General features: G+C 45.5%; 1 protein-coding gene across 1 annotated transcript; it reads right to left on the reverse strand.

Moving 5' to 3' along the window:
• Window positions 1-870: 870 nt before the first annotated feature.
• On the reverse strand, window positions 871-24,958 carry QDPR (quinoid dihydropteridine reductase). The gene is made up of 7 exons (XM_012472431.3): window positions 24,854-24,958; window positions 22,083-22,175; window positions 19,213-19,309; window positions 16,298-16,438; window positions 6,652-6,760; window positions 5,157-5,240; window positions 871-1,564 (listed from the first exon to the last, which is right to left on the reverse strand). The coding sequence occupies exons 1-7, from the start codon at window positions 24,956-24,958 to the stop codon at window positions 1,459-1,461; spliced, it is 735 nt and encodes a 244-aa protein (XP_012327854.3). The 3' UTR covers window positions 871-1,458.
• Window positions 24,959-25,449: the final 491 nt, after the last annotated feature.

Genomic DNA, 25,449 nt, shown 5'->3' on the forward strand with positions numbered 1-25,449 from the left:
TAGCAAGACCCCATCTATACAAAAAAAATTTTTTAATAGCTGGGCGTGGCAGCACGTGCCTGTAGTCTCAACTACTCCAGAGGCCATGGTGGGAGGATTGCTTGAGCTCAGGAAGTCAAGGCTGCAGTGAGCCATGTTCATGTCCCTACCCTTCAGCCTGGGCAAGAAGGAGCAACACTCTCAAAAAAAAACAGAATTAATTCACAGAAACAAAATGCAGATTGGTGGTTGCAGGGGTTAGGGAAGGGGAATGGGGAGGAACTGCTCAGAAAGCACTGGTTTTTCTTTGGGGGTGATGAAAATGTTTGGGGAGTAGACAGAGTTGGTGATTATGCATTACTGTAAATGTACTAAATGCCACTAGGCCACTGAACTACTCACCTACTTAATTTTAATACTTAAAATTAGGCTTATAATGGCTAATTTTATGTGAATTTCCCCTCACTAAAAACAGAAACAAAAGAAAATACATAGTAAAGGCCTTTAAAAACAGCAACTGTCTGGTGACAAGAGATCTGGGCTCAGTTCTGCCACTTGCTGGTAATGAGGTAATGTCTCTCTGGGCTTCAGTTTCCTCATCTGTAAAATGATCAGGTTGGATTAGACCATTACTAGTTCTCAACCAGGACAGCCTACTTTGGCCATATGTGGAGAGCTGCTTCCAGATGCACAGGGCCAACCCCCACCCCCAGATTTTGATATGTCCAAGGTAGAATCAGTCCTGTGGTCTTATGCTGAAATATTTATTTCAGGATATAAATCCACCCGCTTCTGAAAACACCAGATTAAAAGCAATCCATGATTCTAGCACACTCATCTATGACTGCTGTATATAAGATGTTATTTGATTAAAGAAGACAGACAACACGATAAACGAAGTGCATTTATTAGGAACAACGTTCTGAATATTCACAAATAGTTATGTTGCACACTTAACCTTAGGCCAGAGAACACAGGGCAACCACACAGGAAAAGGATACCAGGACGGAGTCCACGGCATTTTGCTTATACCACAAAAGGAGTTTTAAGGCAGTTTAATTCAAGGCTGCAAAAACTACATCTGTGACATAAACATGACATTCAAAAATAATTCAGCCTTCAAAATGTCCCCAATACCAACAAATCAACAAAGTAGTCAAGATGACAGCCACTGTCAACACAGTCTCAAAAGCAATCCAACATGACACCGATATAGCAGGGGCTACGCAGAGACCGCCTTACGCAGTTAACACAGATTGACAGATGCTATTTGCAGGCTGCCAGTCTCACATGCTTTTACTTCACATAAAGTATTACACTGTCCTAGAAGAGCAAATGCACATTAGGTGACAGAAAAATAGGACTCATTATCTCATACCACAAACTGGGGTTACAGAAAACGCAGGGCTAGACAAGGCCACGCTGAGATAGGTTAGTGACGTTTTTGGCAAGTCCCTCACAGGAGCACTGAGATGAGGCCTAAAAATACGCCGGGGTGAGCTCCGTCCTTCCTTCCGTGGTTACCACCTGGATTAGGCTTCCTGAGCTCGGTCGGTTTTTCCCTGTGATCCAGTCGTGGAAGGTTCTGGAACAGAAAAGAATTTTTTTTTTTTTTTTTACATTCTCAAACCAAAAATCTGGGCACACGCTGACATTTACAGTGACAGCTTAGCGGGTGGAGGGAAGGGGTGGCACAGCAGTGACTGTTTAAAAGTCACTAAGGGTTGGGTGCCGTGGCTCGCACCTGTGATCCCAGCACTTTGGGAGGTCCAAGACCAGCCTGGCCAATATGGTGAAACCCATCCCTACTAAAAATACAAGAATTAGGTGTGGTGGTGTGTGCCTTTTATACTAGCTACTTGGGAGGCTGAGGCAGGAAAATCACTTGAACCCAGAAAGCAGAGGTTTCAGTGTGCCAAGATTGCACCATTGCACTCCAGCCTGGGCGTCACAGTGAGGCTCTGTCTCTAAATAAATAAATGCCACTCAAGGTCAGGCACTGTGGCTCACACCTGTGATCCCAGCACTTTGGGAGGCCAAGGCGGGAGGATCGCTTGACCTCAGGTGTAAGTTTGAGACCAGCCCAGACACAATGGCAAGACCCCGTTTCTAAAAAATAATAAAATATATATATATAAAAGCCACTAGGCATGATGGACACATACCCAGGCCCCCAGTGAGTTCAGTGGTGTACTCATTGTAATCTGAGGGGCAAGATTTGGCATGAGTTTAACTTTAATTTTGGTGTTTTTCTACATTGTTGGAATTCTTTCATGATTTTTAAAAGATCTGAATTTGGCCACGTGTGGTGGCTCATGCTGTAATCTCAGCAATTTGGGAGGCTGAGGCAGGTGGATCACTTGAGCCCAGGAGTTTGAGACCAGGCTGGGCAACAGGGTGAAACTCCACCTCTACAAAAAATTGCTGGGCATGGTGGCGCAAGCCTGTAGTCCCAGCTACTCAGGAGGCTGCAGTGGGATGACTGCTTGAGCCCCGGAGATCAAGGCTGGGGTGAGCCATGATTTTGACACTGCACTCCAGCCTGGGTGACAGAGTGAGACCCTGTCTCAAAAAAAAAAAAGTTGTTTTAAAGATTTTAATTAGTTAATTCAAAGAGACAGACATATGCACAATACTTTGCTATACTACCTTCTCAGAAATTTATGAGAGAAACAGACGGAATTCATTTATTTGGCATTTTTTTAGTCCAACATTTATAGGGTACCCACAGCTGCGCCAAACAATGGAAAAAGAGATACAAAAAAACAGAATACTACAATAAAATGTTAAATACAGTAACGGGGACATTTCACAAATCTGAGGAGAGGAGCAACTGACCCCAGTCGTAGCAGGCAGTCAAAAAGACACCCTCTAAGAAGACAGGAATCAAAAAGGGCAAAAGAAATTCACAAGAAACAAGAAGTAGATGATAATTTTTTAACACAAAGCATTTCCATTACAGTACATCATCCATTTCGACAATTCACCAGCTGGGACTTCGGACCTTCATGAACTGCAAAGTGCTCAGCAGTTCCTTCTTGGGATCCTCCTGGTGCCATCTGTGACCTTCTGGGCCAGCACTGATGTTTAAAGATCCAGTCACTCAGGCTCCCACTCTGGGGTTTGAACGAGCCCATTTATGCACATGGGCTCAAAAAACAAAATGTTGTTGAAACTCTCTCAAGTACTGTCATGTGTCATGGCCTCATCTCTGGAGACAGGGCGGGGCTCGGTGAGGGAAGGCTCTGAAAGAGACCAGTGCTGTTTGGATGTGGAGGGTTTTGTATGTTGGTTACGCATGTTTTAAATGGTCTTACTTCTCCTTCACCCTCGTCTGTGGCATGGATAGGTGAGAGAGAACGCCATTCTAACCAGGGATGGTAGAGGAAGGATGTGCTCGCAGACATCTCAAAGCAAACTTTATCCCAATTTTTCTGAGAATTTTCAAATGCCACAAATGGGTGGATGTGATCTCTAGAACAAAGGGTGCATGTGACAGCCCATGCTCTGTGGGTCTGTGGCTCAGCACGAGTTCAGACACAAGACCCCACATGTTCCATCTAGAGTCTAGGTCTTAGATCAATGTCTCAAGTGTGGTTGGGAGTATCAGCTTTTAAAAAGAAATTCAGACGCAAACACAATTCGAAGCTTGATTTCCTCTAAACTTCCATTTTTTTTTCCTGCAAATCAAGCATTAAGCATGATTCCAGGCATAGACAGAAATAACTGTCAGCACACCGGTTACGACCACGGGCTCCGTAGCCACACAGCTTGTCAGATCCTGGCTGTGCTGTGTGACTTTAGGCAAGTGACTTAGCCCCCTGCCATTCCTCCAAGTCCCTAAGCCTTAAACAAAAATGACAGCTCCTCCCTCATAGTTTGCTATGAGCATTAAATAAGATAAGAGTTGTGAAGTGCTTAGAATACTGACTGGTATCACATAAAAAGTGCTCCGTAGCCAGGCACAGTGGCTCACGCCTGTAATTCCAACACTTTAGGAGGCCAAGGCGGGCAGATCACAGGGTCAGGAGATCGAGACCATCCTGGCTAACATGGTGAAACCCCATCTCTACTAAAAATACAAAAAATTAGCCGGGCATGGTAGCATGTGCCTGCAGTCCCAGCTACTCGGGAGGCTGAGGCAGGAGAATCGCTTGAATCCGGGAGGCCAAGGTTGCAGTGAGCCAAATTGGTGCCACTGCACTCCAGCCTGGGTGACAGAGCAAGGCTCCGTCTCAAAAAAAAAAAAGTGCTCTATAAGTAAATGTTTCAAACATAAAATACAAGTCCCAAATTTCTTTGATTTAATTTAAATGAGATTGTGACATCAGGCCAGAAGCACACTGCTAACTTCACAAACATCTCTTACAAACAGTCATCAAAGCAGTTTACACAGAGGCACTGCTGGGTCAGGCTGTCACCTTGACTTTCTCTGCGCCCCCTGCTCCATGACGGCAGGGATCCCATCTTCATCCTCACCATGTCCCCAGGGCTGAGGGCGGCACCTGGCCCATAGTGGGTGCTCGATGAACACATGCTTACTAACTAGGGGATCTGATAACTAAGTAAACACAAAAGAGCAGTTCAACTCTCTGGCCCATGAGCTTTCAAATGTCACCCATATTCACATATGGGTGAAAAGGATTTCGGAAATACAGGGCACTTTCTGTGAGTCTATGGCTCGGCACTGATTCAGACATGTGCCTCAGGCCATCTACCTGCTGTCCGCATCCCCCTGGAGGCTCCTCATCACAGCAGTAACAATACAAAATGCAGCTGGGGATCACTGAGCACTCACTATGGCCAGACACTGTGCCGAATGCTTGGCGCACATTATCCCATGTAATCTTCCTAACAAACATGATGATCTCATGATACAGGTGGGGAAACTGAGGCCTTGGCAGGTCAATAATGTGCTCAGTGTGGCCAGTGGTGAGGGAGGGAGCCAGGATTCATGTCGGCACTACCCACCCCGCCACCCTGCTGCCTCCTGTCTCCAAGTCCAGCTACCCTGAGATTCCGCCTGATGTGCGATACATCCTCAGAGGCCCAGAGACCTCCCAAGACCACCCCAATTGATGATCCACAGGAACATAGGCTTGTCCTCTGGACCACAGCGGGCAGAGAATGGGGGCTAGAAGCTGTTCAGCAGTCACAGACATGACTGCAATACTCACTCAACTAGGAATTCTAAGGGTGTCCAGGAGCTGAAGTCAGCCTCAGGCATTGATTTCCTGTTCATTGGGGTATCCAGGGTAACCCTGCAATGGACACAGATAAGCACATCATTCATGCCTCTCCTTCATAACAACAGGTGCCCAGTCCTCCTCGGCCAGGAAAACGCAAACATACAGCATGACTATCTAGAGCCTCTGGCACCGAGGGTGACATTTACATGGAAAGATCAGACAGGAAGATAAGCAGAGAGAGCAGGAAGCTGTCCCCACTAGCAAAGGCCACATCTGAGCATAATTCAATAAGGTGCGCTGTGGCTCACCATTTAGGCAGATAAGAACAAAACAAAAACTTCACTGAGTTAAACTGCTTTGCTGCTGTGTCTTTATTCACTTCCTGACATGCAACACACTCATTTCTAAGGATTTTAGGTAGTAATATAACTTTAAATATGAGAATGCTGAAATATTAAATTTTTTAATATGTGGCTATTTTCCACAAAACCTTAAGATTTTTGGCAGGAGAATATATAATTTAGATATGCATGAATCTCCCAAGAACATTCAGGCCTCAGGAATCATTCGAATCATTCAAAAAAGCTGTGGGAGTCATGTCACAGAATCACACACAGAACTTCACAACTAAAAGGGAACTAGAAAGGCAATCAGTGCAGTCCCTACAGTCTCCGCATCCCTTTATAGGACCGCAGGCAAGAGGCAAGCCTGCTGGTGCTGGAAGCCTTCCAGTGAGAAAAAACAGCCTCCCTCCAAAGCAGCTGCCTCCGCCTGGGACCCAATGACCAGCAGAAACACCTCCAACAGCTTCCCATATTCTCTCTCTCACACACACACCCCCCATATAATGACTTGAAAGACAGAGCTACATATAAAAAAATAAAATGTGTAGTCCGATTTTAAAGGAAGAAATGATGAGGGAAAAAAGAAATGGAGAAGAAAAAAAAATGGCAAAAAAGACAGACCCATCCTACCCACCAATCAAACATTCTGGACAGCCCAGGAGAACCCAAAACTTAAAGAAGGACTGCCGTGGGCAGACCCTCATACACCAAGCGCAATCTGCAAGGTAAGAGGTGGGGTCTGCAGGAGAGGTTTGAGGGCTTTAGGAGGAGATTAGCACGCTTACAAAGGAAGCTAGAGGCAGCCCGTTTGCCCCTTCCACCACGTGAGCACATACAGAAGGCACCATCTATGAGGAATGAGCCCTCACCAGGCACCAAATCTGCTGGCTCCTTCATCTTGGACTTCTCAGCCTCCAGAACCATACGCAATACATTTCTGTTATTTATAAATCACCCAATCTAAGGTATTTTACAATAGCAACTCAAACAATAATGAGTATCTTAAGAGTCTTTGGTGCATTTCAGAGCCCGAGGTGAGAGCACACACAGGTCCCTGGTGTAAAGCTACAGTCAGACAAACGGTTACTCGCAGCAGTGGGGCAGAGGTGGGCAGCAGCCAGGGAATCCCCAGCACTTACGGGAGCACAGCGATGGCGGCTGACCCGGGCGGCATGCCGCTGTTCTTCCCGGCCAGGCTCTGGCAGAGCTGGTGAACGGCACCCTTGGCCATGCCGTACCCGATCATACCTGGGAAATGGGGAGAAGATGGCTCAGTGACCACTGGTGCACCGGGGGGACAGCAAGGACATGCAATCTTCTCCTGAGCATCTCTATTCCCTGAAAACTTTATAAATAGCTGCGTCTGGCCTCCTTCAGGCCAGACACCCTCAACAACCTCCACCAAAAAACAGCAGAGAGTCATGAGAAAGAGGGGATGGGAACAGGTGGGTTGGGAGTTATGGCCTCCAGCCAGTTTCCAAGAACACAGGCTTCACACAGGCCACTAGTGTGTCCAAGGTGCAGCGTGCCACGGTCCCGAAGAGGCCAGGAAGAAAAGATAAATGAACATTTATGGAGAGAAAGTGAAGGGGACATGACATTTCAAGTGTACCTACTTAACATTTATTACAAAAGCCAGAAGGTTGATCTTATTTTTATTCTTAGGAAACCGAGACTCAGACAGGTTGAGTACATGCCAGGCTCACAAACAGACTTGTGCCAAAGCTCATGGAGAGGGTAAAGCCCAAGCAAGAATTGGGTTCTGAACCCTTTGATCACAAAATGCTTGTGGGCACCTGGCACACAGAGGTACGCCATGGGACAGCAAAATCAAGCCGTCATTTGGAGTACAAGCCTTCAAGTCAAATTACACACATTCAAATCCCAGTTCCTCCACTTACAACTACAGAAATTCTGGGCAAGTTCCCAAAAACCTCTCTAATCCTCAGTTGCTGCATCTGTAAAATGGGTTTGAGGTGTTTTCCAACACAGTCAATTCTCTAAGTCTCCAGACACCAACTGGGTGTCCAATAATTCAATTAGAACCCCTGGCTAGGTGCAGTGGCTCATGCCTTTAATCCCAGCACTTTGGTAGGCTGAGGCAGGAGAATTCCTTGAGCCCAAGAGTTCAAGACCAGCCTGGGAAACATAGTGGGACCCCATTTCTAAAAAATTAGCCATGCCTGGTGTTACGTGCCTGTGGTCCCAGCTACTCGGGAAGCTGAGGTGGGAGGTTCACTTGAGCCTGGGAGAGGTCAAGGCTGCAATTAGCTATGATCACATCACTACACTCCAGTCTGATTTAAGGGTTCAGTCTCACAAGACCTACCCTACTTCAGATGCCAATCACAAGTCCTGGGCCACTTACATTTCTGACTGACAGGCTATAAATCAGGGGTTTTACAATCCCCTCTTCAGGTGCAATAATTTGCTAGAATGGCTCAAAGAACTCAAGCAAACACTTTTTTTTACAGTTACTGGTTTATTATAAAGGATACAACTCGGGAACAGCCAGGTGGAATGACACAGAAGCAGGGTAGGAGGCGGGTGGGCATAGAGCTTCCATGCCGCCCCAGCCACACCACCCTCCCTGCGCCTCCATGTGTTCAACCCAGACGCTCACCACATCTGGAAGTTTTTATACAGCTTAATCTCCAGCCCAGCTCCCTTCCAGGAGGTCGGTAGGTGGAGCTGAAAGTTCTAACCTCCTAATCACTTGGTCTTTCTAGGAAATAGCCCCATCCTGAGGGGCCCCAACCTACTAATCACGTTATCTGTATAAACTCAGGTGTGATCCAGAGGGGCTCGTTAGGGCACACAGGAATATAGTACTTAATTCTGAGCATACCCTCAGCACAGGACAGGCACTCCATGAATGTTTTCCATTCAAATCAATAGAAGTAATATGCCCTGGAACCCAACTAGTGGCTCGTATCCAGGCTCTGCTGCTTGCTAGTGACTGACACTGGGAGAGGCTATTAAACCTTGGAATCCTCAGTTTCCCCTTCTGTGAAATGGGAACGACAATCCCAAATCCTAAGGATAATACAACAATCAAATAAAATACCATATACAAGTGTAGCAGACAGGGGTGGTCTCCAGGGACTATAGAAGTTTCATCAGCTTGAACAATCAGCCTGTTTCATAGCCTCCTGCCCTTCAGCCCAGTTTTTCCCACACTTCGCATGGAATGCAGTCACCTAGTCAGAGGAAACCAGCTCCTGACAGACCCCAGAAATTTAGAGATGAACCCAAGTGGACTTTCCTCATTACCATGCTACAGTCTCCACTCCAAAAGGATCTTCCATTACCAGAACACGTGACTATGTGCTGGCGTGATGACTCACTGCACCTGTGCCACTGAGCCCCCTCCTCTACATGCAATGACACACCCTCTTCCCTCTCCATTGCCCCATGAAACCCTCCTGGGAGAGACGCTGCTTTGGAGAATACTTCCAGTGTCCTCCTTACTTATACCAAGTCATAAAACTCCTAGTGATTGGGTTTTTTCCAGACAACAAATCCCCTCATACAGTACTGAGCACAGAGGAACACTCAAACCTGGCCATTACTGTCATTCACAACTTTGAGCAAGTCACTGGCAACTCTTTTTCCTCAGACGGCAATAAGGAATCGCAAAAAAGGGTCATCAACTTGGAATTCAAAAAGTGCGGCTGCTTTTCCAGCCACCAAAAAAATCTCAAGTTCTGTGGGTCTGCTTTTCCATCTGTAAATGTGAGTGAACTCAGATCACAATTTTTTTTTTTTCTGTTGCCCAGGCTGGAGTGCAGTGGTGCAATCTCGGCTCACTGCAACCTCCACAGCCTCCCAAATAGCTGGGACCACAGACGCCCAGCTAATTTTTGTAATTTTAGTGGAGATGAGGTTTCACTGTGTTAGCCAGGAAGGTCTCAATCTCCTTACCTCCTGACCTGCCTGCCTTGGCCTCCCAAAGTGCTGGGATTACAGGCATGAGCCACCGCTTCTGGCAGATCACAATTTATTCACAGGGCTATGCCGAGGATGGAGGAAGACCACATCCAGGAAGGGCCTTGGAAACCATGGAGGGCATGCACAGGACCTGATCAGGGCGGAGGGAGCCCAGCCTGGTGTAGGAGGGGCTTTGCTCAGCACCTTGCCAGGGAGATGTTCTCCCAGTGACTGGGGCAGGCAGGGGGTGACATTTCTCCCCCTCTCCCAGCTCATCATTATTCATATTATAATGCACGATTCCTCTTCAGATCAAGCAGTCATCTGTGGTCCATCAGGGGCATTTCCTTCCTTATCAGCAATGGAAGGACTGTGACCTGCCTGGCATGGTAACAACTCTGGCCTTAACATCATCAAACCAACCTGCCAACACTCTGCTGCCTGTAAAGCCAGAGCCTGGAAAGGGGCTGCCAGGGTCCACCTGCTCCCAGGCGTCAAAACCCACTCACCCCACCCCCTGCCATGGAGCCTCTTCCATGTGGGAATCCCTGGGCTCAGTGTAAAAAAGACGAAGAAGCAGAAGGCAGCTTCCTGGCTCCCAGGAACAGCACAGCACACCAGAAAGAACCCAGAATCTGGACTTTGAGGCCAGAGCTTAGAACCCAGGTGATTCCTCACCACCGCAACTTGGGCGAGCAGCTCTTTCAGCCTCTGGTTCTTCCCTGCTAAATGGGATCCAATGCCCAGGTTATAGGCTTTCCTGAAGACAACGTGAAACATGACACATCTCATAAACTCCAAAGGGCTCTTTCATTCCCAGAAGTAAGTTCCACAGAGGCAGGGATTTTTATTGTTTTGTTTAACGATGTATCCCAAACCAAAAGGTGGCATTCGATAAATACTTTATTTGGCCAGGTGAGGTAGTTCAGGCTTGTAATCCCAGCAGTTTGGGAGGCTGAGACAAGTGGATCTCTTGAGCCCAGGAGTCCGAGACCAGCCTGGGCAACATGGTGAAACCCTGTCTCCACAAAAAATTTAAAAAATTGGCCAGGTGTGATGGCACGTCATCACACCTGGTAGTTCCAGCTACCTGGGAGGCTGAGGTAGGAGGATGGCTGGAGGCTGGGAGTTTAAGGCTGTAGTGAGCCAAGATCATGCCACTGCACTCCAGCCTGGGTGACAGAGCCAGACTCCGTCTCCAGAAATAAAGTAAATTAAATAAATAAATACTTTATTCATTGCTTTCAGAAAAGACCAATAGGTAGGTTTCTGGAAGGAGGATAATGGGGCTTAGTCAAATGGTGGGCACTCAAATACTGTGGGAATGAAAGAACAAACTGGTAGCTTTGTTCATTAAAAGTATGATAGGTGATTCTCAGTAACTCATCAGTTTCTCAATATTCCAGACAAACTAATTTTTAAATTATTTAATCTATGATGAAGTGAAAAGAGCAAGGCACAGAAAAAGTCTCTATTGAATCATCAAATTATAGTGGGTTTTTTTTGAGGCAGTCTTGCTCTGTTGCCCTGGCTGGAATATAACAATGCGATCTCAGCTCACTGCATCATTGATCTCCAGGGTTCAAGCAATCCTCCCACCTCAGCCTCTTTGTTTGTTTGTTTGAAGACAGAGTCTTGCTCTGTCGCCAGGCTGGAGTACAATGGCACAATCTCAGCTCACTGCAACCACCACCTTCCAGGTTCAGGCCATTCTCCTGCCTCAGCCTCCCAAGTAGCTGGGACTACAGGCACCTGCCACCACACCTGGCTAATTTTTGTATTTTTTAGTAGAGAGGGGTTTTCACCGTGTTGGCCAGGCTGATCTTGAACTCCTGACCTCAGGTGATCTGCCAGCCTCGGTCTCCCAAAATGCTGGGATTACAGGCAGGAGCCATCATGCCTCGCCAAATTATGGTGCTTTTTTAAAAGTATATGAGTGTAGCATGGGCGCACACTAGAATGTGCACAGAATGCTTCCGGAAGGACACACGAGAAGCCATCACTGTAGCTGGGCCTGGGGAGGGAGTGCGTAGAGACCAGGGGTGTGACTAGGAGAGACTTCCTATTCGTTGTGTTTCCTTTAGTGCCATGTGAATTTTTACTACATGCATTGGCTAGTTTTCCAATTTAAAAATTGATTAATTACATTATTTGAATAAAAACTAATACAGTACCTTCTCATCTTTTCCCATAAGCTCTATTTGTCAAAGCGGGTCCTTTTCCAAGACCCTATTGGAATCAGCTCCCTCAAAATTATCTCAATATAATTATATAATTGTCAATATAATTACATTATCAGTAATTATTATAATTACTGATTATAATTATGTATTAATTACTAATCAATTTATTATTCAGACCAATCTTCTACTTGCTAACCAGGTTGTCTTAGACAAGGCAACTAAAATCACTGAACTTTGGGTTTTTTCCTGTATAATTAAGAGAAATTAATAGCACCTACTTGACAGATACCTTTGGTGATGAGATAAGATCCGGCTTAGCCCAACGAGCCTAGCACCCAGCAGACAGAGGCCTAAAAAAATGTTTTTCTTTTTTGCCAAGTCTACTGAGATATTAACTGAAATACAATAAACTTAAACATGTTTAGGGTGTACCATTTGAGCAAATTTTGACGTTGGGTGTACCTGCTACCTATTGATCTTCCTTTCCTCCCACTATTCGATGAATATTTGTTGACTGAAGCAAGGGATGCCTTTTATTAGGGGAGGTTTCCCTCTGCCCCACAGGCATGTGGCAGGGACGGGGTCTCTTTCCTCTTTATGTTCCCCCACTGCACCCAATGGTAGCTGCTCACTAAACGCTGCTATCACAGCAACAAGGAATGGTTAGTCACTGTAAACCCCGCCACCTTCTGAAAACCACTATTTCTTCCAGAGGTCAGCAGGCTCCCTAAAATCCTCGGCACACACACGGTTTAGAATGTAATCACAGTGGAGGTATCACAAGTCCAGGGGGAGGTGGGAGGATCACAGCCCAGCCAAGGAACCAATCACAAAACGGCTTCAACAACAACCTCAAATTGCAAAACAGGGTCAAGGTCTCAAACAGTTATTTGGAAGCACAAGAAGAGTATTTCACCATCCCTAGCTTCTCTGTTTAATCAGGGGGCAGTATAAAAACATAAGGAACTCTTCAGTGATTAAAATAAACGAGGGCGTAAGTGCTCATTAATCCAACCCTGGTCCTCAAAGTCCCAGAGCTCTCTCTTCACTCCATTCAAAAACACAAGTGGAGGGACTCTGATGAAGGAAAGAAATGAGCAAATAGCAACTGTAATGGCTTAATTCTACAGAATGACACCTTTCCTGGGGCACACAAAGAAGATTATTTGCAAGATATGGAAAAAGGGCATTTCACTATGAAGGTCAACACTTCCAAATTGATCATTGTGGTCCCCAAATTGATCACTGTGGTCCCCCAAAACTGATTTCCAATCACAGCACAGATCCTTTAATGGTAAACAAAGTACTACCATTTTAATACAGTGTATCCTACAGAAGACAGTCTACAAATACAATCCTAGAAATAGGAGGGTGAGGTGTTCTCAGTATCCTTCCAAGTGAAAAACTCACTTGCGAACAAATCTTCTTGAGTTTGAGGGACTAGTAAGCCTGATTCATCATTTACTTTCAAATTGTAGATCAATTTCCCCAATTTTTCTGAGGTCTGCAGCACACTTAAAAGATCTCATGACTCAGATTATTAATAGTTTAACAAAATCTAACTTAAGAGGTTAAAGATAAACAAACTTGTTAACATCTGAGGCAGGAATAGCTGGGCAGAACTAAGCCTGGAGTAAATAATAATAATGGCTCACACTTACTATTGACTCTGTAATAACGTTCTCATTCATTTAGATCCATTAAGACATTTACAAGGCACAACCACCATATATATAAAGGAGACATTATTTAACCTTTTTTTTTTGTGAGGAGTCTCGCTCTTTTGCCCAGGCTGGAGTGTGGTGGTGTGATCTCGGCTCACTGCAACCTCTGCCTCCCAGGTTCAAGTGATTCTCCTGCCTCAGCTTCCTGAATAGCTGAGATTATAGGCGCACACTACCACACCTGATTAATTTTTGTATTTTTAGTAGAGACGAGGTTTCACCATGTTGGTCAGCTTGGTCTTGAACTCCTGACCTCGTGATCCACCCACCTGGCCTCCCAAAGTGCTGAGATTACAGGTGTAAACCACGGCGCCCAGCCTATTGAAGCTTATTTTACAGATGACAAAACGGAGGCTCAGAAAGGTGAAGTAACTTGCCAAATGTGTCACAGTAAGTGGCAGAACCTTAACAGAAGATCAACACGCATGGTTCCAGAGCCTGCAGTCTTAACCACTACCCAAGTAATCAAAGGATACTGGCAAACCACAGGAAAGCAGGAGACTCTTCCGTCATTTAGAAAAATCAGTCTTTTGGTCCTAGGGTTTTGTTTTTTAAATTGTCAAGCTATGACTCATTTCTCTGTTTACTTCCTAGTGCCTCTGCTCCACGTCACCTTAAATAAAAATCAGATCGCAACCAACCAGACAGCTAACATTTACATAGCTTTACTGATTGCTATAGCCATGGACTTGTAACATCACATGCTCTAAGAAATGGAAGAAGAAAATGAGAGTCAAGGTTTTGCTAATAGTCACAGCCTCACAGTTCAGTGAGGTACATTTAAATTGAGAAGGGGCCTAGTGTAGCAGCTCGTGCCAATAATCTCAGTGCTCTGGGAGGCCAAGGCAGGGGCATCACTTGAAGCTAGGAATTTTGAGCCCAGCCTGGGCACCACAGCGAGTTTGTACCAAAAAATACATAGCACCTGTTTCTACCAAAAATACAAAAATTAGCCAGGCATGGGGGTGTGTGCCTACAGTCCCAGCTGCTCAGGAGGCAAAGGACTGCTTGAGCCCAGGAGTTCCAAGCTGCAGTGAGCTATGATCGTACCACTACATTGCAGCCTGGGTGACAGAGACCCTGCCTCTAAAAAAAATAAATAAATAGCTGAGAAGGGTCCCAAGGTCTCTACCACTTACTAGAGAGTCAAAAAAAAAAGCTCCCTTTTTTTTAAAGAAGAGTTAAACTTAGGTAGTTGAGGTAGACACTTCCTGCCTCCCTGTGCTCCCCTTTCTACCCCTACTTAAATTCATTTAGCCCTATCCCCAAGTATTATGGGCTGAAATGCATCCCCCTAACATTCATATATTGAAGTCCTAGTTCCCAGTACCTCAGAATGTGACCGTCTCTGAAGGTCTTAACGAGCTCATTAAGGTGGGCCCCAGTCCAATATGACTAGTGTCCTTACAAGAGGGGGAAACGAGGACGCAAACACCCAGAGGGAAGACCGTGTGCAGACAAAGGAGAAGGCAGTCATCTGTAAGAAAAGAGGATTCAGGCCAGCGGTGGTGCACGCCTTTGATCCCAGCACTTCAGGAGGCCGAGGCGAGTGGATCATGAGGTCAAGATTGAGACCATCCTGGCCAACATGGTGAAACCCTGTCTTTACTAAAAACACAAAAATTAGCTAGGTGTGGTGGCGCGCACCTGTAGTCCCAGCTACTCAGGAGTCTGGGCATGAGAATCACTTGAACTCGAAAGGCAGAGATTGCACTGAGCCGAGATCGGGCCACTGCACTCCAGCCTGGTGACAGAGCAAGATTCCGTCTCAAAAAAAAACAGGATACAGAAGGAGCCAGACCATGTGCAGGCAAAAGGCAGCCATCTACAAGAAAAGAGGATTCAGAAGGAACCAGCGAGCAGATACTTTGATCTCAGGCTTTTAGCCTCCAGAGTTACCAGAAAATAAATCTCTGTTGTTTAAGCCACCCAGTCTGTGGCTACCCAAGCAAACTAATACAGGTCGTAAAAAATGCAAAAGGAATGACCTAATGGAAAAAACACACAATTGGTAATTGATCAGGGTTCTGGTTCAAGTAAGTCAGCAACTTTCTTACTGCACAAACCCAGACAAGTTACTTAACTCTCCAAGTTTTAGTTCCCTAACCTGTAAACTGAAAAAGATAATACTGATGAGAGTAAAGTGAGAATATATGTGAAATGAAAAGAGTGACTGTAAGACCTATCATTTATTGTGAATAACAGTAAGACTTTCCATTTACAGGTGCCTACCATGTGCTGGGCACTTACTGCATATCAACACCTCTACAGTTTTACAGCACTCTTCAAGTTAGATTTACTGTCACTATTTTACAATTAAGGAAACTACAGTAGACATCTGATCAGAGACCAAAGAACTGGTTCAAGGTCACACATCTAAGGTAAATAATCCTCCCCAACCCTTCATTCTCTCTCTATTTTTTAATGTAGAGACAGGGTCTCACTATGTTGCCCAGGCTGGTCTTGAATTCCTGGGCTCAAGCAATCCTCCTGCCTCAGCCTCCCAAAAGTGCAGGGATTACAGGTGTGAGCCACCGTGCTGGCCAAACTAACAAACCTTTCTCATTCTAAAACCTATGCTATTTCCAGCTGCTAAGCTGCTTCCCTGGAACACATGGATACAATGTAATAATAATAACAGTACATCTGTATTAACTAATGAATATCCACTACACCATTCATTCCAGTGTAGATCACAGATAAACAAACTAAACAGGGGGGTGCCAGGTTACAATGTTCCCTAACCACCATAAACATGAGGACAGGCAAACGAAAAGATCAGAACTCTTCCTAAAATGATTCAGGCCCCAAAGAAAGCAAAATCCATCCATCTGTGAAGCACCTTAGAAGATAAAGGCTTTAACAGTCCTTATCCCATGCAAGTACCCAGCAGCCCCAGCAAACAAGGTAAGCACCCCCACTTCACAGATGGGGAAATAAAGGCTTACCAGGAGTCCCATCCAGGGCAGCCTTTGCACCAGCCAAGGTCAGGAGGCCGCCTTCCTTGAGATGCTTGGTAGCCAGGTGGCTAGAGATGGTGGACGTCCACATGCTCTGCTTCCACATCAGGTCACAGTTCTTAAAGAGAGCTGAGTGAAAAAACACGTGGGTCCAGCATTCCCAGGAAAGAAACCAAAAGGTGAGCTCAACTCACGCAGCCCCACACTCAGGGAAGCCCTCCCTCCTGATCGCTGGGTCCCTGTCTACAGCAAGGTCTAACACAAACAGCACAGGGCTCAGTGGTCAGAGACATGGGTTCAAATCCAGGCCATGGGATCACCTGAGGTTCAGCTTCCTTACCTGTATACCGGAAAAATTTTGACCAATAAATTTTAGAAAATAAACCTGGAATTAACTGATTTGCTAGACTGCCTTGAATTCAAAGATTGTTTTATTTTATGAACAGTATCAGATTTGTAATAAGAACCTAAATGTGTACATCAGGTTTTCTCTGTGATAAAAATCTAAGGGTCTACTACTGTACGGCTATACAGAGGGCTTTTACTGAGCTACATATTTTATGGCTGCAAGTTTAACGTTAGCTTTAAAGACTCTTTTAAAGACAGCTGAAGTAACAGCCACCTCACACTTGTTTTAACTCCCTGGCCTTGCCAGAGACTTAAGGAAGCACAAGTGGTACCATAGGTCACACCACCAACTGGGCAACTCGCAGGGCATGTGGTACCTGAAGTTCAAAAAAGGAGGCCCTCCTGATATAGGAGGGGTCAGTAGGTGATAAGGTATTGCATTTCCCGACTACAAAAGACTAGAAAAGGCCAGGTGTGGTGGCTTACACCTGTAATCCCAGCACCTTGGGAGGCAGAGGCAGGTGGATCACCTTAGGTTAGGAGTTCGAGACCAGCCTGACCAACATGGAGAAACCCCGTCTCTACTAAAAACACACATTAGCCAGGCATGGTGGCGCATGCCTGTAATCCCAGCTACTCAGGAGGCTGAGGCAGGAGAATCTCTTGAACCCGGTGGGGAGGAGGAGATTGCGGTGAGCCGAAATCGCTCCACTGCACTCCAGCCTGGGCAACAAGAGTGAAACTCCGTCTCAAAAAACAAAACAAAAAAAGAGTAGGAAAAAACCTGATGGATCCACATTTATTTCTTCTCCCAAAACACATAAAAAAGGTTATCAAGCTGTTTTGCTAACCCGATCACCTCACAAAGCACCACTCTCACATTTACATGTGGTCACAGAATGTCACTGTCTTTTTAAGTGGCTTTGGCTAATAAATGTAGAAGGGATAACACAATTAGAAAACTACCATTTTCTAACCCCCGGTAGAGTAAGTGCTTCAGGCAGAGATTATCAATGAATGCCTAAAACCACTGGGTGAAAAGTACAATACTTGGGAAACAGGACATTCACACACAATACCACAGTACCACACATCCCACAGATGACCTAATTACTGCAAACAGAAAAAAATACCTTTATAATGGAAGTCTGGCAGTTGCCATCTCAACCAAGCATCAAATCTGGCATCCCTATGGTAGGGCAAGCTGACATGCTGAGCTTCCCAGGTGATATAAGGTACAAACCATCACTCAGGAAGAATTCACACCTCAAGAATATTTACGCTAAATCTGATCGAGTCTCTAGACCCAAATTCCCATTCACAGGGAATACCAAGGATAGAGGAACAAGTCCAATAACACCTTAAAAAAAAGTTCAGACAAATTCAGAATGTGAGAGATGCTGTATGAGAACTGCCCAGAACTTGACGAAAAGTCTTATCACAGGTGCTTTAAAAAAAATTCTAGATTAAGAGACTAAAAACAACATGATGCAGTATGCAAACCTTGAGTGGAATATGGTTAGGGAAAAAGAACTGCAACAGACATGGAATTAACTGGGGTAATTTGAATATGGGCTTAATATTATTAATCTTAGAGAATCACTGTTAATATTCTTAGGTACAATGGTACCACAATAATGTGGGACGGGCTTATTCTTTGGAGACATATGCTGAAATATAGTCAGGCATAAACTTACTTTCAAACAGTTTAAAAAAATGCACAAAGTACACAGGCACAACAAAACAAGTTCAACTAAATACAGCAAATGTTAAAGTTACTGAATCCCGATGGAGCATATAAAGCTTTCACTGTTCTTTCAACTTTTCTGGTATGTTTAGAAATGATCATAATGAAAAGTTGAAAAATGGGCCACGCACAGTGGCTCAGGCCTATAAGCCCAGCAGTTTGGGAAGCCGAGGCAAGTAGATCACCTGAGGTCAGGAGTTGGAGACCAGCCTGGCCAAGATGGTGAAACCTCATCTCTACTAAAAATACAAAAAATTAGTCAGGCGTGGTGGTGGGCCCAGTAGTGGGCGCCTGTAATCTCAGCTACTCGGGAGGCTGAAGCAGGAGAATCGCTTGAACGTGGGAGGCGGAGGTTGCACTGAGCTGAGATCACACCATTGCATTCCAGCCTGGGCAACAGAGCAAGACTCTGTCTCAAACAAAAAAATAAAGAAAAAAGTTGAAAAATGCATTAGCTTTAGTAAAAACTCAATTTTGACTTCTTCTGACTTCCTAATGATCTCTGCACTTCCTACACATCTGCTAATGCCTAGATAGCAATAAGCCCTGTGAGGCTGGGGCACATGCCATGCTGATTTCATTCTGCCTCTACTTTAAACTCAAACTCCATGCCCTCATCACGTCCTCCAGGGGAAGTTTCTTCTTTATACATAAAATGGGAGCAGTAATCACTCTCTCACTGAACAACTATAAAGACTCTGGGTTACATACAGAAAAACAGCTAGCCTGTCACCTAGTCCGCACCCAATCCTTGTCAGCTGGACAAAGAGCAGAGCAGAATGAAAGAGTGACTTAGGAAATGACTCACACTTGGATTTGGCATTGCCCCCGGCCCATCCTCCGGCAACGCAAAGAATCGCATCCACCTTCTCTTCACCCAAGAGCTTTCCAACCTCAGCAGTCACCTTCAATGCAGGAACAAAAAAAAATGCATAAACTGTAAGGTAAGCCAACACAGGCTAGCATCTTTACTGATATTCAATTTCTTTTTCTCTTCTTTTTAAGCTAGTTTACAGTACCTGGCAATTAACACTTTGAAAATTAGATGGAGGACCAAACTCTGATGAGCATTGTAGACAATGAAACCCAAGTACATTTCAATGTAATTTTTATAAAACAATCTAGAGTGTCTTTGTATACGTTCTGAAAGGTAGAGACATGAGCATCCCTTGAAATCAAATAATTAATAAATAAAAGTAGGTAAACGTTAAAAAAAAAAAAAAAAGCACCTGTAGTTTCACTGCCCACAGTTAACATCCCGGTATATCTCTTTCCAGACTTTCTTTGCAAATCACAGAATTATAATCCAAAAAGAAGATCACCTCTATTCTCCCCCACAATCCAAAAATCCCTTTAACTGCAACTCCAAAAAAAAAATGCCAATGAAAAACTGTAAGAAAAATCAATTGCAAGAAAAAATTCAATAGCAATATGTTGGTAATATTAAGTACATGGGGGATTCACTTTGATGATCTCTCTGCTTCTATTTGTTTGATATTTTAAAGCACTGAAAATATATTTATGCCCTCTTGTTATAATTTATCAAAAAAACAGTCTGTCAAGATAGGCAATTCTGGCCATCCACCATGACTCTTCCATACTTCTCTGGAATGGCTGAGACGACACATCCCAATTGCTTCATTAAGATCAATCTTAAGACTTTTTTTTTTCTTTCTTCTTTTTTTTTTTTGAGATGGAGTTTTGCTCTTGTCTCCCAGGCTGGAGTGCGATGGCACAATTTCAGCTCACTGCAACCTCCACCTCCCAGTTCAAGCCATTATCCTGCATCAGCCTCCTGAGTAGCTGCGATTACAGGCAGCTGCCACCACGCCCAGCTAGTTTTTGTATTTTTAGTAGAGATTTTAGTAGAGTAACAGGGTTTCGCCATGTTATCGATGCTTGTCTCGAACTCCTGACCTCAGGTGATCTGCCTCCCTCAGCCTCCTGAGGTGCTGGGATTACCGGCTTGAGCCACCACGCCCGGCCCAATCTTTTTAAGACTTAAATCAGGCCGGGCACAGTGGCTCATGCCTGTAATCCCAGCACTTTGGGAGGCAGAGGCAGAAAAATCACTTGAGTCCAGGAGTTCAAGACCAGCCTGGGCAACATAACAAGAACTTATCTCTACATTTAATTTTTTTAAAAAAAGACTTAAATCAAGATCCTGTGCTCTCCCAGCAGGAACATTTCAGTTGATTACCTTTCCCTAGTTTCATGACAAAACTGAATGTTATGCTGAATGTCCAGAAATTCTTAACATTGAGGGTATGGTGGAGAAGGTACTCCTCTTCCTTTGGTGAAGTAGTGGAAGAGGGAAAAGACTTTAAATCTAAGTTTATAAGCACTAACGCATTTTTCAATCTCTGTCTTAGAGATGCACTCTACGGTCAAGGCTTGGGTGGAGACAACCTCCACATTCAACCTGAAGGGACGTTAGAAACCTATAATTAATCACAGCAGAAGAGCCGCTGAAGAGACACCAATTCCAGAGACCTGCACCTGGCAGGGCTGCTGCTCTCCAAACCCAGGTATATGGGCTGGGTACAGTGGCTTATGCCTATAATCCCATTACTTTGGGAGGCCAAGGCAGGTGGATAACTTGAGGTCAGAAGTTCGAGACCAGCCTGGCCAACATGGCAAAACCCTGTCTCTACTAAAAATACAAAAAAATTAGCCGGGCATTGGGGTGCATGCCTATAATCCTAGCTACTCAGGAGGCTGAGGCACAAGAATCGTTTGAACTCGGGAGGCAGAGGTTGCAGTGAACAGAGATTGCACCACTGCACTCCAGCCTCAACAACAGAGCATGACTCTCTCAAAATAAAACACAATAATAATCAGATATGTAGACAAAGATGTTCATCACAGCATTCTTGATAATAGTAAAAAAAAAGTCCTGCAAAAAACTCAAATGTACAATAGAAACTAAGTAAACATTGGCCAACCCATAAAATGGAACATCACACATCTACAAAGAGTTTTCAGTAATCTGGAGAAGGATTTAAGTTTAAAAAACAAAACAAAAAGCTGACCGTAAACTATAAAATAGAAAATTATTTAAACTTATAAAAGGAGTAACATACAATATGCATAGAAAAGACAAGAAATAGGCCAAAACGTTAACAGTGAGCTAACCCAAAATGATTATATAATTTATCTTTGTATTGTTTTTCACTTTTTCCAAATTTTCCTCAATGAGCACAAATGGCTTTCCTAATTAGAGAAATACCAGCTTTAAAAAAAGGAAGAACAGCCAAGGTGGGTGGATCACGAGGTCAAGAGATTGAGACCTGCATTGAAGGTGACTGCTGAGGTTGGAAAGCTCTTGGGTGAAGAGAAGGTGGATGCGATTCTTTGCGTTGCTGGAGGATGGGCCGGGGGCAATGCCAAATCCAAGTGTGAAACCCCGTCTCCACTAAAAAATACAAAATATTAGCTGGGCATAGTGGCGTGTGCCTGTAATCCCAGCTACTCAGGAGGCTGAGGCAGGAGAATTGCCTGAACCCAGGAGGCGGAGGTTGCGGTGAGCCGAGATCGCGCCATTGCACTGAGCCTGGGTAAGAAAAGCGAAACTCCGTCTCAAAAAAATAAATAAATAAATAAAGGAAGAACGTAGAGCCAGTGGTCACCTCTCCCCAGGGTTCCCCTCACAGCCTTTGGGGGCCTTTCTGAAATTACCTGGTCAGCCTGCTCAGTGAAGGAGTCAGTCATTTTAACCACAATACTAGCGCTGGCCTCTTCATTCTCCACCACATCAATGCTGGCAACCCACTGGAAGGAGAAAACAGCTTTGGTCAAGAGGCATTGAGCTGTTATTCCATGAAAGAGTCACACACAGAAATGGGGGCAGTTGGCCAGGTGTAGTGGTTCACATCTGTAACGCCAGCACTTTGGGAGCCAAAGTGGGAAGATCTCTTGATGCCAGGAATTTGAGACCAGCCTAGACAACACAGCGAGACTCAGCATCTATAAAAAATTTTAAAATTAGCCAGGTGTGGTGGCGCACACCTGTAGTCCTAGCTACCCAGGAGGTTGAGGTGAGAGGATCACTTGAGCCCAGGAGTTGGAGACTACAGTGGGCTACGATCGCACCGCTATATGGCCTGGGCAGCACAATGAGACTTTATCTCCACTAAAAAAAAAAGAAAGAGGAGGAGAGTAGAGACAAGTAAGAGGCTTAAATGAAAATTCACCAGAGAAAGGAACTAGCAACTGACCTCTCATGCATGTTCCAGGGACACCTGTCTTTGGCCAGCCTACCCCATATTGGGTCCTATCCCAGCCCCTCCTACCTCCAAACACTCTCCTCCTCCTCCACATTCACCTCTAAAACCCGAACCCTGCCCTTCTAGAGACATCAAAAGCCAGTAACTTTTCCGTAAAGGGCCAGTTGATAATTACCTTAGGCTTTGCCGGCCATATGGGCTCTGTTTTTACTCAAATCTGCAATTGTAACAGAACACATCAATAAACAAGGAAAAAAAATAAGTGCAGCTGTGTTCCTGAAATGTGAATTTCATGTAATTTTCACATAACAAAATATTCTTCATTTGATTTTGTTTTCAACCACTTGAAAATGCAAAACAATTCTTAACTCGTGGGCTGTACAAAAACATGTGGCAGACCAGATTCAGCCCACAGAGGATCCCTGCCGTGCGGCAGAGAGGGATAAGGCAGAGAGGGATGGGTTTTTGGACTGGAAATCTGACAGAGCAGGTTGAATCCCAGCTCTGCCAGAGTGGCTTTCTCACTCCAATGCTGGGCAGATGTTCTCCACAAAAGAGGGTGTTTGTTGATGATTAACAGGGTCATTGTAAGAACTAAATGAAATGGAAGATGCTAAAGCTCCTGGCACAGGTGATGCTCACTCCTTACTCAGAGTCTCTTGTTCTGAAGTCCCCAGAGATATATATTTCTACCTTAAGCTGTAAACGCAGCATCTATTCATCAACATTTGTTGTATTATTAATTAACTTGTTATCCCATGGGGGATACTGAAACAATGAAATCTCCATCATCCTAGCCCTCCCTAAAATGGCAGGAAGAAAGCAGGAAAAGAACCAAGAGTCAGAAGTAAATCAGCTCTCCAGATTCTGCCAAGACCAATGTAAACCAAAGTGCCACCATCAGGGTAAAGCACAGCCTTCACCCTCTTAACACATGACACTAATGGGATCTACTGCCTTAAAGTTATTGGGAGGATTAAGAGTCTACAGGAACTCTGGTACTGGGAGTACAGGACCTGGCCCTTGGCAGAAGTGCTGCCTCTGTCACCACCATGCATCTCTGAAGACCTGGGAAAGTGCTCTCATCCAGTGTCCCCAGGCTCTGAGCAGGTGGGTGGCTGGAAGGGGGTGGTATGATTGAATCCTTTAGAAACATATTCCTGTCCCAGATTTGGAGCAAGAAGAAAATCCTGGTAAATGTACACTGGGTGATGGTTACACTAAAAGCCCAGACTTCACCACTACACAACATATCCATGTAGCTAAACAGTACTTATGGCCCCTAAATCTATATAGATCGATAGATAGATAAGTTTTTTTTTTTTTTTAGAAAATCCTGAGATCCTTTTTCTGATCCCAGGGAACTCTTGCCCAGGCCGCTGCTGCTGCTGCTGCTAAGCTCCCAGAACGCTGCCCCTGGCAAGGTCTCCACTGGGAAAGTGCTGAGGCCTGCTGAGCAGCTAAGGTCAAGGGTCTGTGGCCATGGATCTGCTTTGCTCCGACCTGCCCCCTCCTGGAAATTCACATCTGACTATACAAAGTAGTTGAAATAGTCTCTGCAAAGCAAAGTGGTGCTGAGTCTTCAAATTGTCAGATCCAACGGGGCTAAAAGAACAGGGGTGGGTAGTAATAGTAACATTAATAGCCAGCATTTAAACACTTTTTACCAGGCATCAGGTAATTTATGTGCGAATAAATTTGCACACAATAAAAGTCTCCATCTTTTCATTATGGAAAAGACCGATTATCTTATGTAATCCCCGCAACTCTCCTAAGGGGTAAACACTATCAGAATCTCCATTTTACAAATGGGGAAATTGAGGTTCGAGGGCTTTAAGTAATCAATACGCGGTCACAGGACTAGTAACCGGGACTGGGCTGTCTCATTCCAGAGACGACTTCTACACTCTCTCTCCATCCTCTCAACCCCGCTCCTGTTTCTCGCCTTTGGAATTCTCTCCCGACTCACGCCGGACTTTGTGGGTCTGGCGGAGGCCCACGGAGCACCTCCTTGCAGAGCAAAGGCCCAGCGCCCTGGGACTGGCGTGTGCACGCACTTGGAAACAGGAATAGATCCGTAGACCTGTGCGCGCACGTGCAAGCACACGGGTCACGGAGTGCACAAGGGCCCCTAGCTTCCCCCAGGCTGCCCCCAACCAGGCTGCACACGAAAGCCCCGGCCACTCCCGTGGAGACCTGGCAGCCCCCAGCCCGCAGCATTACCCAGTTGCGGGCCCGGAACGCCTGCACGCATCGAGAGCCCAGAGCGCCCCTGCCGCCGTACACCAGCACCCGACGCGCCTCGCCCGCAGCCGCCGCCGCCGCCATCCTGCTCCCGCACGCTTGGTTCTCGCAGCTCCGACTCTCTCTAGTCTGAGCACCCCGCCCCGCCCCTGCCGGCCAACCCCGCCAAGAGGGAGAGCGCTACGGCCTCGCTCCGAGCCGCGCCCGCTGCTGCCGCCTAGCGCGCGGTCACGCTCGGGGCGCCCAGCCACCCAGAGCGACGGTAACCTTGGCCAGGCCCTGCCCCGGGGACGGAACAGAGGCGAAGCCCCGCCTCTCACCCGCGGGCAGGTGCTGGGCCCCGGGGCGTGCGGCGCGCGGCGCTAAGGGCGAGGAGGGTGAAAAGCGGTGTTTCACGAGCATTAATTTGTGAAGTGTAAGCATGTAAAATATACTACAATTTTCGGCCACTGTTTTGGCAATTTTTTATTTTTAATCGTGCATCAAAATAGACATTTAAATATCCCCACCTGCCAGAAAACGGAAGAGGCTCAAAACAGTCGCTACGCTCAAGGAGCTGGAAGTCCACTGCGGAA

Source organism: Aotus nancymaae, unplaced genomic scaffold (assembly GCF_030222135.1).
Source record: "Aotus nancymaae isolate 86718 unplaced genomic scaffold, 86718_ANA_hifiasm-v0.15.2.pri h1tg000006l, whole genome shotgun sequence".
NCBI classification, from domain to species: Eukaryota; Metazoa; Chordata; class Mammalia; order Primates; family Aotidae; genus Aotus; species Aotus nancymaae.

Excerpts from the sequence above, each read along its gene's own strand:
- QDPR (XM_012472431.3), bottom strand. The coding sequence starts at position 24,958 with ATGGCGGCGGCGGCGGCTGCGGGCGAGGCGCGTCGGGTGCTGGTGTAC. Across the intron at positions 22,176-24,853 it reads CGTTCCGGGCCCGCAACTGG|TGGGTTGCCAGCATTGATGT; the intron begins GTAATGCTGCGG and ends TTCTCCTTCCAG. Across the intron at positions 16,439-19,212 it reads GGGCAATGCCAAATCCAAGT|CTCTCTTTAAGAACTGTGAC; the intron begins GTGAGTCATTTC and ends TTTTTCACTCAG.